General features: G+C 40.4%; 1 protein-coding gene across 1 annotated transcript in view; it reads right to left on the bottom strand.

Annotated features, from left to right (window-relative positions):
• Positions 1–7,099, bottom strand: part of anos1 (anosmin 1) — a 63,204-nt gene extending 56,105 nt beyond the window's left edge. The window contains exon 1 of the mRNA XM_084160973.1: positions 6,849–7,099. Within this exon, the coding sequence (XP_084017099.1) occupies positions 6,849–7,043 (195 nt within the window). The 5' untranslated portion in view covers positions 7,044–7,099. The remainder of the gene's footprint in view (positions 1–6,848) is intronic.
• Positions 7,100–16,285: the final 9,186 nt, after the last annotated feature.

Here is a 16,285-nt window from a genome sequence, read left to right as displayed (position 1 = left end):
AACAAAAACCAATGATTGCAAAGTTAAGCAAACCATATAACTATGCTAAACAATTTCCACTGATTTCCATTTGACAAAAACACATTTACTTGAAGAACAGTGCAGATAGAAAGTTTGGTAACTAAATAAAACTGAGGGAGATTTTACCATAATTCTGTTACCAAATTTGCATCTGCACAGTTTTTCCAGTAAATGTTTTTATTTATTTATTTAGTTTTTTTTTTTATGTGTAAAAAGTAGTTATTGTTCATCGTGGAATTGCCCAAATGCTAATTGTAATAACAACATCATAAAGATATCCATGTTACTAATGAATAGGATGCAAGAGGGACGAATCTTCTCATATAATTTTACCAAACAAAGACCAAATTAATAGACGGAAATGTAGGCGACAAAGACCTATAGCTTACATTTCATAGTCAGCCCTGCCAGCTTGGAACAGGAAAACTTGAAGAATGCACCTTTAAAGCAGGCTGCAGCAGGGAATGAAACATTTTCTTCTGTAGTACTGTATGGACTGTATTTTGATTTAAATGTTGTGCTATATAACATTATGAATGATTTGACTATTTTTTACATGTGTAATACAAATCTAATGGCACTAAATATACCAAAAAAGATAAATCAAACATGTCAAAATCTATCAGTGCCACTGACTCTGTAAATAAAACCCTGGCATTTACACTGCGGGCAATCACTCAAGATAATTTATACAGATTGTCATGATTCCAGCCTGCTCCTAAATCACAGACCCTGTTTTTGACACCTTTTCTTGCCCATCCGTCAGTGGCGACAGACAGAGATCTGTGGAGGGGCTAATTTTGCTCAGTGACAGCATCCCTGCAGCACTGGTGGGGCTCAGTGGGATGTTGCCCCAGCTGTCCAAGCCTGACCCCAGCATGTCATGGACCAATGGGGAATAATTATAGGTCAGGACTTCATCCCAACAACTCAGTGGCATTCCTCAGCAGTTTCAATATTATGCAGTGCTGTCGAGGGACTGTCAAAGACTCCGATCAATGAATGCTTTCCAGATCCGGACATTCACTAAAATGACTTGGAGAAAAAATAAGCCAAATAGTTGCACTGTGTGTCTGAAAGTGGAGGTGAACTCACAGCTTTCTCTGTGTCACCGGTGAAGTCATGTAAACACAGATTCACCCCAGAGATGTATTATGGCTTGTGCCAGCTGAGAAGGCAGAGCAGGTGACCAGGGGCATGTTGTATTTCTAGACATCTGAGGAACATGGACAAAAAGCCTGCTCTGCCTTTGAGGACAGCATTCCTTCTTTTGAAAACAGCTTTACATTTTGTTTCCCATTCATCGCTTTGATTTTTGGTGCCATCTCTGTTCAGTGTTCACTTTCTACATCAATTTTTTTCTGAAACAACTATCGTGTAGCTGTAGGCCTACATTATATCATGCAGTGCTGATGAGCGATGAATGTCCAGCTCATTTAAGTTTTCAGCACAGAAATTACAATATGCCTCCTTATACATCAATGACATTGGTAAAAGCCCTGACAAACATCTATTTGGATCAAAACATTTTCAACCAATAAAACATATGTGTAGCGCATCTAGGTGTGCAGACCATATTATTTTATCTTATGGATTTTTAAATGGTCAAGCACCCCATGCAAAGTAAAGTGTTTGATTTCATAGGCAAATGGAACCCCAGGCAGAGACAGCTCAAAGAGCTAGCAACCTCCTTATATGTCCATCAACAACCCAGAAGCCTCTCTGGACCAAAATAACTAAGCAACCCTTCACGTCATTTCACCTATTGACTGCTCAAATAAAAGCCCTTCAGATCTAAGTCCATAGCTGTGTGCTCTGAGCAAATAAATCAGTGAATTGACAGCCAGGGATTGTGACAGTGAGGTACCTCAGTCATGTTCTTCAGCATCAAGGTTAATATGAAAGTTCATGTTGTATGAAATTGAAATGGTGAAGGTGTTGAGGCTGTATCCCGTTAGGAATGTGGAATGTTTGTCTGAGGAGGCACTTGAGGGTGTAGCAGGCAGTAGCACTCACTGGTAGCTGAGATTTACAGACATGACTGTCATGGTTTAAAAGCTTTTACAGAGAGGTGAGGCCAAGCTACATAGACCCCTATTCATCCCCTGTCTTCATTAATGAAAAAGTCCACACATGAGACGAGCAGTGGCTGTGGTTTGATTCCACCCTGACTTATTTAATATCAAAAGGGAAAAACAAGGGGATACGGAAAAACTACTTTCCTATGTTTTTCTTTCCTTCGCTATGAACACAGGTCTCACAAGTGTAATACTTTAACTTTCAGCACCACCGCTCACTTGGTATGAAAGACAGAATTTAAAATGTTATATTTTTATGACTTAAAATGTAATAACAAGACCACATGGACACACCTTGTTTTTTGGCTTCATGGGTCCTCACATAAATAATCCACTCCAAGACTGATGCTTTCAGAATGCATTAGTGAACAGAGGCCCCAGTTCACTCCTAATATTTTTAAATGTCCAGTGACCATATTTATAACTGGGTGTTCCCCTTTCTCTGTCTATTGTACCAGGGTGACAAGTCCCCCATATACGAAGTAACATTTCAATAAATACATCTGTATTTGGAAGTACTTCTACATTTATAAATCCTAAATGGCCATAAATCCAAAGACCAAAAGGTCACGCCTTTTTCCAACTCTGTATCTGCACAGTCTGTTCCTGCTGAGCTCAGTAACTCATTATTACTGACAATTATTCCTTGGATCCTGATTCGGCCAAGTTCAAGGGAGGACTTGTGTGGGAGTTTACAGCTTCAACTGCAAAAAATGTTTTATTTCAATATGCAAAAAGGTATGTATAACTTCTACAAAAGACAATATAAAAAACGGATTTGCTAATTGTTTCTGGCTGCTATAAAAGTTATAAAACACCTTGGCTGTTGTACAATACACAACAATGAGGCTACTTTATATATTTGCTCTAATGTGAACAATCTGATATAGGAACAGTGCCTATAGAAAGTCTACACCCCCTTGAACTTTTTTCACATTTTGCTGCCTTAAAATTTAATCTAAAAAGGGATTACATTCGATTTGTTTTCATACAGATCTACATAACCTACTTCACATTTTCTAAGTGAAAGAAAGTTATATAACATTTTCCTAATTAAGAAAATAAAACTGAAATATCATAATTGGATAAGTCTCCATCCCCCTTAATTAATACTTGGTGGAAGCACCTTTGGCAGCCATTACAGCTGTGAATCATTTTTATTAAGATTCTACCAACTTTGCTAAACTCTTAGAGAAACATATATCCATTATTTTTGTAAAAATTGCTCAAGCTCAGTCAATTTGGTTGGGGATCATTGATGGACAGCGATATTTAAACCTGGTCTCTGATTTTCTAGCAAATTTAAGTCAGGACTGAGACTAGACCACTCAGGAACACTCAACACCTATTTGAAAGCCATTCTGGTGTAACCGGTGTGAAATGGCTAGCTAGTTAGCAGTGCGCACTAGTAGCGTTTCAATCGGTGACGTCACTCGCTCTGAGACCTTGAAGTAGTTGTTTCCCTTGCTCTGCAAGGGCCGCAGCTTGTGGAGCGATGGGTAACGGTGCTTTGAGGGTGACTGTTGTCGATGTGTGCAGAGGGTCCCTGGTTCAAGCCCAGGTAGGGGCGAGGAGAGGGACGGAAGCAACACTATTACACTGGTGTTTCTTTGGCATTGAAATTTGTGTAATTGTCTCCCTGAAAAATAAAACTCTATCCCAGGTTAGGTTTTCAGAAGACTGGGCTTTGCTCCTTTCATATTTATTTTGATCATGACAAACTCCCTAGTCCCTGACAATGACAAGCATACCCATATCATGTTGTTGCCACCACAAAACTTTAAAATAGAGAGGGTTTCACTCTGTGTTGTGTTATATTGGATTTGACCCAACCTTGTAGTTTTGAATTTAGGCCAAAAAGTTAATTTATTTGCTGTGTTGTCTTGCAGTATTACTTAACAGCCAGCAAACAGAAGGGATGATTTGGAGTGGATTTTTTAACACAGGCTTCTTTCTTCTCCCTTTGTCATACAGACCAGTCATGTGGAGTGAATGCAATGTTGTTGACCCCTTTTTTATTTCCAAGTATTGTGGTGGCAGCATCATGTTAGGGGTATGCTTGTCACTGGCAGGGACTGGGGAGTTTGTTAGGATCAAATGAAATATCAAAGGAGCAAATCCCATGTAAAAAGCTGGAGGAAAACCCACCTCAGTCTTCTGAAAACCTAACCCTGGGATAGGGTTTTCTTTTTCTGCGGGAGGATTAAACAAATTTCTATGCAAAATGCACCAGAATTGCATTCCAAGAGGTGTTCCTGAGCGGTCAAGTCTCAGTCTGGACTTAAATCTGCTTAAAAAAAACCCATCAGAAACAAGGTTTAAATATCATTGTTCATCAATGATCCCCATACAAATTTACTGAGCCTGAGCAATTTTGACAAAAAAGATGGATATATGTTGCTCTAAGAGTTGTGCAAAGTTAGCAGAATCTTAATAAAAAATTATTCACAGCTGTAATGGCTGACAAAGGTGCTTCCACCAAGTATTAACTCATGGGGGTGGAGACTTATCCAATTATGATATTTCAGGGGAGGGGTTTCTTAAATTTGGAACATTTTTGAAAAATGTTCTTTCACTTTGAAAATGTGGTTTAGGTTGTGTAGATCTGGAGAGAAAAAATGAAGGCAGCAAAGTTCAAGGGGGTGTAGACTTTCTATAGGCATATTGCTGAAAGGGTCTATTTCCATGAAACTGGAAACGTTGTGTGTCTTGGAGTCCTTATACAGTATTAAAATGACACCTAAGCATGAATGCTTTCTGAGTTGAATTCAGAGGTCTGCAGTCTCAATCATGTTAGAGGAGGGAGGCAAGTCCCCCGCCTAGCTGGGCCTGCTCTGTAATAAGATCTGTCAGAGGAAGCAGATCCACCTGTAGGTCGCAGCACATTGAGCACTGACTGGGCAGGCTCCAGTGTTGTGGCAACAGTACATTAGAGCTTAACACATTTAGCCAAAGTGGGCCTCCGCGTTTAGCAGGAAGGTGACCTCACTAGGGATAGCATCAGTGGGCCAGTGTCCCCTCTACGAGGTGTGATGCTGGCATTTGGTGGCAAGGGTAAAGGCCATGGGCTGGAGGAGGGGGAGGCATGTTTTTCCAGCTGACCAGACCTCCCATTTCCACATGAAAGATCCTGCTGAGAACACAATGCATTTGACAGTCCTCACAGAGTATCAACAACAATTGGCTTCTATTATTGGAGCTCCAAGCATGCTCAACCAGCCCCTTATCACTGAGCAAAAATGCACCTCTCTTTTATAAACACGTCCTCCTCATTTCCTGCCCTCGGAACACAACAGAGGTCGAATACAACTACTGGGGCTCTTCAGTCAATTATCAGACAATTAACCCTTTATAATTGTAGGGGAGTTAATCAATTTCACCTCAATCTCTCAGACTTTTCAGTCGAATAGTGATTGATTAAAGGCCTTCGTATTAAGAGCATGGGCAGTGTTGAGAAGTTGTTGAAACTATCTTCAAATTCATTTCTGTGAACTTTACTAGACTAAATGGTCTAATAAATAATCTGACATAAAATATATAAATGCTTCCTAACATAAAACCAACTAATTTCAAAGAGAAGACAGGAGAGGGAGACAAAGCACTCAATTGATCCATGATAGTTAATAACAGTTGACGAGCTCTCCCAACGTTGATACCAAAACATACAGCAATTAATAAAATAGAATAGAGAGTAAAATCTCCAACTTCATCCTGCAAATGTACTTAAGTAAAAACAAAAAGACAGTTGGGGGAAGAGATGGAACTTTTCACTGGGTCCTGGGAAAGAATTATTATTATTATTATTATTATTATTATTATAAGAACAGTGTGTCTAGTGGAGGGTGAAAAACAACTTCTGACACCACATACCAAATCACCCAGAGGATAAGGCTAATTCCACAGCAAGTCACTTACTTCTTTCAACTCAAATTGTAGAAGAGCATCAAAACATGCTTGGTGGTCATCATCAGTATGCATCATCATATTGTGATCTATTTTCTGGTTTATTGTGACTGCTAATTGTGAGGTAAGTGAATTGAATATGTGGGGTGAAAAATAAAACAGCCCCATTTTGATAGAGGACTACAAACAAATCAGATCAAACATCTAACCACAACTTTCTTAAAAAGCCTCAAAATCAAGAGCAGCCCTCATATGTCTTACTATGGAGAATTAGTGAACCAGTTTATTGACAAAAAGGGCTTCACATGCACAAAATAGCAAGGCTAGAATGTCCTTCCATTATAATAATATGTGCCCACAATACAGTATGTCCACAATATTGATCAAATTTGCAGCAGTGGAAAGCAAAACCAAAAGACTCCTAGTCCTATAGGGTCATCAGCTGCCACCATTTTAGTCACTCTGGGTGACACTTTTCAGTGAGACAAGTGAAGTCTCACAAAACTATCAGTAGGCTATGTCATAGAAGAGGCCAAATCGTTTACATTGACATTTCAGTACCACTTAAATTATGCCTTGTTTCATTTGTAATGTGACAGACTCATTCATGTTCAATAGCCTATTCATCAACTCACACATATGGGGTGTGTGGTGTAACACCAAGAACACACACACACACACACACACGCACACGCACACGCACACACACGCACACACGCACACACGCGCGCGCACACACAAATCAATGAAAAATTATTAAAAACATTCAACAAAACATATATTTTTATTATGAGGAGGACACATAATGCGTAAAAGTTGGACAGACTGTGCGCAACACGCTCCTACCTGGGAGTGCTTGAAAAAAGCGGAGATGCGAGTGATATGCAGGCTGAGACATCTCGAGGCGCATCTTGCTCGGTAAATGCTGCCAGTGAAGAACGAGTCATCCTGCCTGGTCCTCGCAGTAATGGTTCCATGGGTCGACAACACTATAATCCATAGACACAGGGTCACACATACAATTACGCTCCTGGGCAACATTGTCCGACGGCGGGTGCTGCTTTTTATCCGTTCACTGATCGGGCTACACTGTGTGTTGACTCCGCTGGAGAAAGAAACTTCAATTATACACTGGGGAGGAGTCAGAACCGCGTGCGCTCTGTGATTGGTGGATACCGTGGTGATTGGAGAATACTGCGAGTGCCTTGTAGCAGGTAGAGGTTATGGACTCACTATCAAGGATTTTGAAATGATGAACTAAATTTGAGTAGATGGTTTGAAAGAGTTTGTGCTGAAAATCAATTAGGACAATTGCTATGAATAACATTTTCATTCAATATCACCTCAAATATATTGGTCCTGTTTCGCTGCATGTACAAGTGGGTAACCTGTCAGGTGTGAAATGGGAAATGTGTTTTTTTGCATTTCCCAACTCCCCCTGGAACACTCTCAGAGAGTGGGGTCACAGCCAGGTACTCTATAAGAATGATTGACAGTGACCCTGGAACAATTAGGGTTAAGTGCCTTGTTCAAGGGCAGAGCAGCAGCTGTTTTATCTTATTGGCTCAGGGATTCGAGCTAGCAACCTTTTGGTTACTGGCCCAACGCTCTAACCACTAGACTACCTGCCGCCTCATGATATTGTCTACTTATGTATCATTAAGATCTGCAGAACTTCTCATTGCACACACTAGGATAGAGGTTTTCTCAGTGGACCTGATAAACCAGGCTACCCTGTTAATCATGCAGTATTACAATCTCTCCAAAACATAAATTGCTCATACATAAGCAACACCATGTATAGGAAGATCCACATTTCATGTGTGCAGCGGATTGTAGGAAGTCTTTGACCTACTGCCACCTACTGAGGACACAATACATCAGAAATGCAGAATAGACAGGTTGTCTAAACCAAGCCCCAACATATGGCCCCTGGAATGCCTGCCAACATCTCAGGGAAACCCTTTCCACCAGTCTGTGCCTCACCGTTTAACAGTAGCTTGGAAAAACGATTCTACCTGGAAAACAATTAAAACCGTCCTAAAACAAATTCCTCAACATGGTCTCCCAAAACTTGGCATTGTTTCATAGCCCAGGGAATGGAGCAAATATGACATGTAGGAAAAGGTTGAAATCCTTGCCATTTATTGAAGAAGAAAAAAAACAACGTCCGTATTTAATAAGAAAGTTCCCTAGGGGGTTTACTAGACACTCTTTCTCTGCTGTTCTCAGCTTATGGAGTACTTTCCTGTACACCCTTACAGCAGTACTGTAATGAGCTTTTATAAGTGTTTCTCTTAAACAGTATGCAGAATGGGACCCAAATGGAGACTTACACAATCATTAGATTTTGGCTCAGGTAGCCATTCAGCTCGCCCTAGGCCAGCGATGCTCTGTGCAAAGTACTTCAGCCCTTACCTCTCTCTCTCTCTAATGAAATGGATCTGTCAATACGGCCATACAAGTACATCCTGGAAAGCATGAGGCTGCCGGTGCCAAGGATGGGGATCACCCCCAAAATACTGTTTCCAATAACAATGCAGTTTTTATAATGTACGTATCCTAAAGCCTCCTGTAGGTTATTAACCCTCTAGACATGTTTTCTAGGGTATGATTTGTGATTATAGAAGAGATACAGCTACCACTTTTCTGATACTGCTGCATGGTGTGTAAACACATCCCCGTGGCTGCAGAACCCCTATCTGAATGGGTGTTCATTTCCCTGGTGGTCCCAGAGCACAATGTAACTTGTGGTGAGAGATCCCTTGCCACTCTTAAAATATTTAAACACGGATGTCTGTGTACCTTAAAAATTGTGTAATGGCTTAATTTGCTAACTTATTACAGCCATGTGTGGTAGGGGTTTTATGGTGTGTGGTGAAGGAAACACAGTGCCTGTGTGCGGTCCTAATGTCTCCTACAGCCTGTAGGACATGCATCCCTCCTCCGACCGACTCCAGTGTTTCATTGACTGGGAAAAACCTCTGCCAATACTGAACTCAGGCCATAAAGCAAGAGCAGGAGTGGAGGTGTTTGTCTGGGCCGAGATGGAACCTGATTTTTCAGCTACCCACGTCACTGTTTTAATTCGCTCCATTAATTACTGTGGGGGTCTCTACTGGCAACTGATGTTTACACACATAAATAAACCAGTGTGTACTTGGCTCAGAAGTCTGAATTCTCTATAATGAGCAATCTATAGGGTACCTACCTAGAAAGTATAAAGACAATGTTTTGTATTGTTGGATATAGGATTTGTGCGATTGCCCTGTAGGCATTCTTCTCTAAAAGGAGATGGGTGAACGCTTAATGGTATCATTGCAATCATTGGTCAGAATCTTTGTGTGTTGATATATTCCAGGACAATGTCAACTGAAGCCCATTAACCATAACTTCCTTTCTAAAATCCCCTAATCCCAGCATCACCTCTGAATGGCCTGACCCTAACCACCACACCCCATGACCTCTGTTCTGACCTCAACCTCTGACCTCAAGCTGTAGACCCATACACAAAATGGTGCCTTAACACAAACAAAATATCAATGGTAAAGCAAACACTGAGAATTGATGTGAAGTACCCTAAGTTTCTAGTATCTTGGAGGTGATTCAGTGTGACATGCCAGGTTGTTATGGCTATACTTCCTTGCCTGCAAAATATGTGGAAATAGTGGTGTTTAATCCAGTTGAGGGCTTCTATATAGGAAACCCTCTGTCAAACTGTCAATCTCAATGAGCACGACTTCAAAGCTGCCGTAGTCTGGTATGTTCCACTGTTTGCATGGTCTGCTTTTTTCCCCAGGTTACACAAATATGGGCTTTGACACATGATATGGAAAAAATGGTTTTTGAACTGATAACAAACCAGCATCCGTTTTCACCCAGTATTGATGTTGTTGAGAGAAGAAGTGCTCAGCACCCATCTTTGATCCCAAAGGCTGCAGGTGTAGTCATTGTTACACACACCTGTGACTGCAGTAGTATGAAGATCAGAAGGGACAAGCATGTACAGGATCCTGACTGATGATCAAGAACAAGATAGCTTGTGTTATTTTAGTGAGGTATGGGCAGACTAAGTACATAAGCTATAAAATACTCTAGTGTTCAAACAGTAGCCAATACAATGCATTAGGAGAAAAAACACAGATTTAAAGTTGCCTGACTCTATGTGCATACTAATGACATTATCTGTCAAATTAAAGGAGGTCATTTATATAGGTTTGTATAGGTTCTGATAGTGATTGTGATCATGATGATCGTTGCTCTTGTTCCTTATCCTGTAAAGGTCACATTTTCTTCTTTTATAACTAGTGCCTTTGGATGAACAGATTATGATTAAATAAATATATCAAGGTGTTAACAGTCCTAAGGACCTCCCCACTTTCCCATCTGCCAGTATTCTTAATTGAAGCCCATGTTCAGGTCATACAGACTCTGTCAGTCAGTAGTCTAGTCAACACCAACAGTGGTATTATAGATGAGTATCTCTGAACCATAATGGCCTCTGCTACAACCATCACAGACACAATATATAGAGGTCGATGTGGAATGTGTAAGTCACACGTCTTAAAGGCCCAGTGCAGTCAAAATGATGTTTTTCCAGTGTTTTATGTCCTATTGTACAACAGCTTATAAAACTAACACTGTAAAAGTGTTTTAAAAATGTGATCAATGTTATTTCCTTATAGTTGCTGGTTGAAAATACAATCTACACAGGACCTTCTAATCAGTAGGTTTACATGGGCGGGAGTTGCGGCTTTCCATGGTGACATCAACTTGCGATAAATAGAATACCCACTCAGACCAATCCCAGACAATCTTAGCAAAATACTTGCTTGAGAAATAGTTTTTTGCTGTAAAGCTCTTTTAGCCCATTTTAATGGAAATCTATTACAGTAAGATACTTAATTGTTACCCAGAAACGATTTGATATTGATATAAAACGGCTGTATCGGGCCTTTAACCTTAACCCCTCCAATAAACCCAACACTTTCTGTTGTGGAATGAATACATAACACCTTTACATGGCTGGCTCACCTTTCAATTTTTGCTTATTTTCACCCCATACTTTCTATATGGTCTCAGAGCAGACAGTACTATCTATAGCCATTGCATGATATTCTTCAGCCTACTGCACAGAAAACAGACCATTGACAAAAGAAAGGGACAGTTCCCATACCTCCCATACAGAGACAGACAAGAACATACAAGCCCTACTGCTTTTATCGCTACAGATTATCCCTCCTTCATCCAAACACGTCATGACTGCACATTGACAAGGTCTCTGGGATGATATTGAGATACTGTATAAAGCTGCTCAAAAGCCAAAAATAACAACAAACATGATGATGTCTCACGGCATCATGAGTACTAACACCTGGGATGGCATCATTACAACAGATACACATCTATCTTCCAAGTGGAGGCAAGTAGGGCTGAAATTGTGCCATTGAAAACACAAACACTACAGTATCTTAAATTATATAACTGGTTACATCTAGAGTCTAGTCACTAAATGTTTTTAATTCTCGCCATGGTGGTTTTATTTCCTACCACCAGGGGGAATCATTTGAAAGAATGTATTTTGGCTTCTTTTGGACAATTTCAATATGCATTGATGACTCTGTTATCGAGTCCTTGCCAATACTACAGACTTGAATCTTGTTTTTTTTTACACATTTAAAAGCCATTACTTAAATTATTGTATTTTTCACATTGGCCAGATATTCAACCATGATAGAGCTGGGCTTAATTTCATGGGGTTCTAATAAATAACTGAGTATGCCACAATTCCAGTCTTATGAAATGATTACACTCTTCTCAGACTTACAATGGCCCCTCTCAATTTGGTACAGTAGTCTTTGTTTGTAATTCTAGAGTCTAAACTATGGACTTAATCGACAGTATGTATTCACAAGACTTTCCCATATTGCCTGTGACAATATTTATCCTCTATATGAGGTCGGAAAAACTGTTAAGTGTGAAAGAGTTCTAAACATAGACACCCTTGGAATATTGTTCTGACATTCACCACCAGCTCCCTAAACAACACTGCATTGTGAAGCACTGTATGCACTCAGAACAGCAGGCTGCTATTCTCAACTCTACCATCTCTACAAGCTTCCCAAAGTGGACAGCTTCATTTAGTTATTTCCATTAACTGTAGAATTTAATGATATTCTTTAATGTGCTCAATGTATTTGGATTGATGTATGAGTGTCCCTCAGTGGCACTTAGCCGGGTAGACAGAGAAACTCAATGTTTATTATTTTGCTGGGTGGACTAACCTTGACTTTCCACTCTGTCTCTTAGCAATACCCTTAAAGTGAATATAATATTGACAAAAAATAACTATAAATAAAAGAAGTTTTTTTCTGTACAGTATGAGTGACCATGAGGGGTACTTTCAGAGCTGATAGAAATAAGATTCAGTCCAGAGTAGCGTTAGTGCATTTAGTGTCAACTAGATGGCAATGTTGCCACACACAGCTTTTGGGTGCTGAGTCCTCTGCTTGTTTCGTACTTTGTTTTATTTGGAAATCATTATTTCCAGGAGATGATCCAGCATTAATACCAAACAATGGAGAATTCATTTTGTTTTTCTTGTATGAGGAACATAATGATAAAAATAAGATATATAATGGAAAAAATAACAGGTCTTGGATTCTAAATGTGTTTTGTTTTCTCTCTCTCTCTCTCACACACACACACACACACACACATACACACACACAGATATACACCACACAAACACACACACAACATTTTAAAAATGATTTTATGACCTATTTTGCTAGATGATATAATGATAGAACAATGCCAATCACTTTCATCTCACCTGGTAAAAGATCATCAGGAAGGGCTTGTCAACCTCATATGAATGACCTTTATCATGACGAGATAAATACTGCTTGTCCTTTCCTCCAGTCCACCTTACACAACATCTTTCCTCTGCCACATGCAAAATCCCTGGCCCATAGCGCATACATACAGTGTCATTGATATGTGTCTTTGTAGGGACTAGGGCATGCAGCGCAGTAATTAAGTAGACCCAATGCATACAAACGATCCTGTAAGCAAAGCCAGGTGATAGTGTGGGGTGACAGCTCACTCAGCTGTATTACTACTGTCATTGGCTGCCTGGACTGAGTGGATGGCCCCATTACACAGCAATATGCTGATATGACAAAACTCCGGGCTGAATCCACTGACTGCACAGCTGTAACTAGCTATAGCAGACATCCCCACCCCCCACCCCCCAAGCAAACAATACATTGTCACTGTCAGAGCTCCAGTGAGATTTACATTTACATATTTCTCTCTGTATAAATCATAAATTATTTTATATGTATCCAGGCTGTTATGTGAAAATCATTAACCATATCCAAAGCATTTAGTGGCCCATTGGAGATATTGTGGAAGGTATAAATCAGACACTATTGGCTGAAATAAGTTATGTTAGTACTGTATGTGGCTTGCTTTTCTCTTTTACCAAAATATGCAATCGAGTCCTGTTTAGCATAAAATTAGAAGGTTTTGTCCTTTTCAATGATGTTATTGGATAGCATTGTGGTGGTACACATTGGTTTGAATTACAAAATGATAGATTTACAATTGAGCAAAAATTAGGGCAAACTATGGTTTTGAGTTAGCTTTGTCACCTTAGTTGACAGAGAAGAAGAACTGTAAATGTGTGTATCTCCATGGAAACCTAGAATTGCTGACATTTCAACTAGCAGTAATCTGCATTGCACATGCTGGGGCACACTTCCTGCTATAGCAAACACATACCCTATGATGCCAGTGCTCTTTTCAGACATATTCTATTTTGGCTATTGCAACCAGAGACAACGTCACCAAACATCATGTCTAGCTGCGGAAAAGTACCTTTAATATTAATTTAGCCTATATTACAATCTGAAAGCTTGCATATGTTTACTTTCCTACAAGAGTATGTATATATGAAATAAATGTCGATATCATTACAAATATTGGGCTTCATTTAGCCTTTCAGACATTTTCTTGACCCAAAAACTCTTGAGCAGTATTAGATTAGTATTATGCCTAGATATGAGTAAACAGACTGCAGTTTGGATACTGATTGCTGTTGTAATAGAGCCAAATAAAGATAGATTTTCTATAAGACACAACTTCTCAATCATGAAGGGAATCAAGTTGCTTCTCGTCCACAGCTATTACCTGTTTTTCACATTCTTATGCACATTCACAGTACATTAGAATACAAAACCTCCTAGAGACATGAACTGTAATGCCATTCTGTAGCACTTACTGCTTGAGTGCCTGGTGAGGGAGGGGAAGAAGGAGGGAGGAGATGGAGGGAGGAGAGGAGGGGCAGCAGCAGGATCCACAGGTCATCAACCCTTGACCCCTGACCTCAGCCCTTCAATCTCTGACATCTGTCTGCTTTTCCAGCCTTTTCTCTCCCTCCGTCTCTCCCTCCCTTTGGTCTGTAAGGAATTTGACTATAGCCGAGAAAGAATGCACTGGAGTAACCCTTTGCATTCCTCAGTGTGTGAACATATGTATATATATTTCATCCAGATAAACATCTTAGCAGAGAATTATTGTAGAGCAGCAGGTAGCCTAACGGTTAAGCGTGTTGGGCCAGTAACCCAAAGGTCGCTGGTTTGAATCCCTCAACCGACTAGGTGAGAAATCTTGTGTTTATTTATATTTTTGTTATTTACATTTACATTTAAGTCATTTAGCAGACACTCTTATCTAGAGCGACTTACAAATTGGTGCATTCAACTTAGGATAGCCAGTGGGACAACCAACCATTTTTTTGTATTATAATTATTATAATTATTATTTTAATGGAGGGGGGGGTAGAAGGATTACTGTTATACTATTCCAGGCCTTAAAGAGGTAGGGTTTCAAGTGTCTCCGGAAGGTGGTCAGTGACTCCGCTGTCCTGGCGTCGTGGGGGAGCTTGTTCCACCATTTAACCTTTATTTAACTAGGCAAGTCAGTTAAGAACAAATTCTTATTTACAATGACGGCCTACCCCGGCCAATCCCGGACAACGCTCTGGATAAGAGCATTTGCTAAATGACTAAAATAAATGTAATATGTAAGAAGAAGGTTGTATACATTTGCAGGAAATTGTGTAGTCATATAAAAAGTATATTCCCTCTGTGAAGTCAAATTTCACATGAAGGTAAACATACTCAAATTCTGTGGCTGAAAATAGCTTTGTTTTTCTTGCACGCTGTGTTGCTGTGTCTGGAAAATGGGTCTCTATGACATAACAGCACCATAGAAACCCTCATGCTTCTCCCGCATGTGTGGCTGCTTGCAGTGGGGGATGGGAGGGACAGGAGTGGGGGAGGGGTGGTACAGTGTTACTGAGTACATAAAGCCTTCCCTCACACACACATAGACACAAGCGCACACACACACACCCGAACACACACACAGTAGGCTTCTGTGTCGGTGGGTGGATTGTCTTGGCCCTGCCAGACTGACTCACACCTTGCCTGTGCTCATAATCTCTTTATGGTATGAATAAAGCAGGAGGTGCTTGGGAGCTAAATCCAATATGTTGATGGGTACTGCAGCACAGTGAGAAACAGAGACACAGCTGGATAATCCCCTGCTAGAGGCTGTGCTTTGCCTGCGCTTCCCAGGCCTAATAACATGCAAACAAGAGTGGTGTGACTAGCAGCACCCTTCCCCCACATCAACATATTACCATCCCCCGCTCTGTGCCGCCTAGAAAGGTCATGTGACCCTCATCAGTCTCCCGGGTTGGGGGAGGGGAAGCAGATTGAACCTGTTCTTTGTTAGGAGGTCAGCCCCAGCTCCATGGCAGGAAGAGCTCTTACCACACATACACTAATAGATGTGCACACAGGCTACGAATAAAGCCCAGCTCTAAGAATTGTTGTACTTCAGAGCAGAAAACTATAGCCCACTGGACATGTATCTCAGAACAGAACATCACCAGAGGCCTGGATAGTGTGGCTACACATGCAGATATGAAAAGTCCATTTTTTTGCCAGTTTGACCCATAAATAAGGTAGGCAGGTAACCTAGCGGTTAGAGCGTTGGGCCAGTAACCGAAAGGTCACTGATTTGAATATCCAGCTGACAGGGTAAAAAAATCTGTCGATGTGCCCTTGAGTAAGGCACTTAACACTAATTTGCTCCAGGGGTGCTGTACTACTATGGCTGACCCTATAAAATAACACATCATTTGTCTCCAGATATATCTGTGATGCAAAAAAACTGCAACCTCACTCTAAAGAATTATGTGAATTGTT

The sequence above is a fragment of the Coregonus lavaretus genome (assembly GCF_964263955.1).
Source record: "Coregonus lavaretus genome assembly, chromosome: 5".
NCBI classification, from domain to species: domain Eukaryota; kingdom Metazoa; phylum Chordata; class Actinopteri; order Salmoniformes; family Salmonidae; genus Coregonus; species Coregonus lavaretus.
This window is presented reverse-complemented; position numbering and strand designations above follow the sequence as displayed.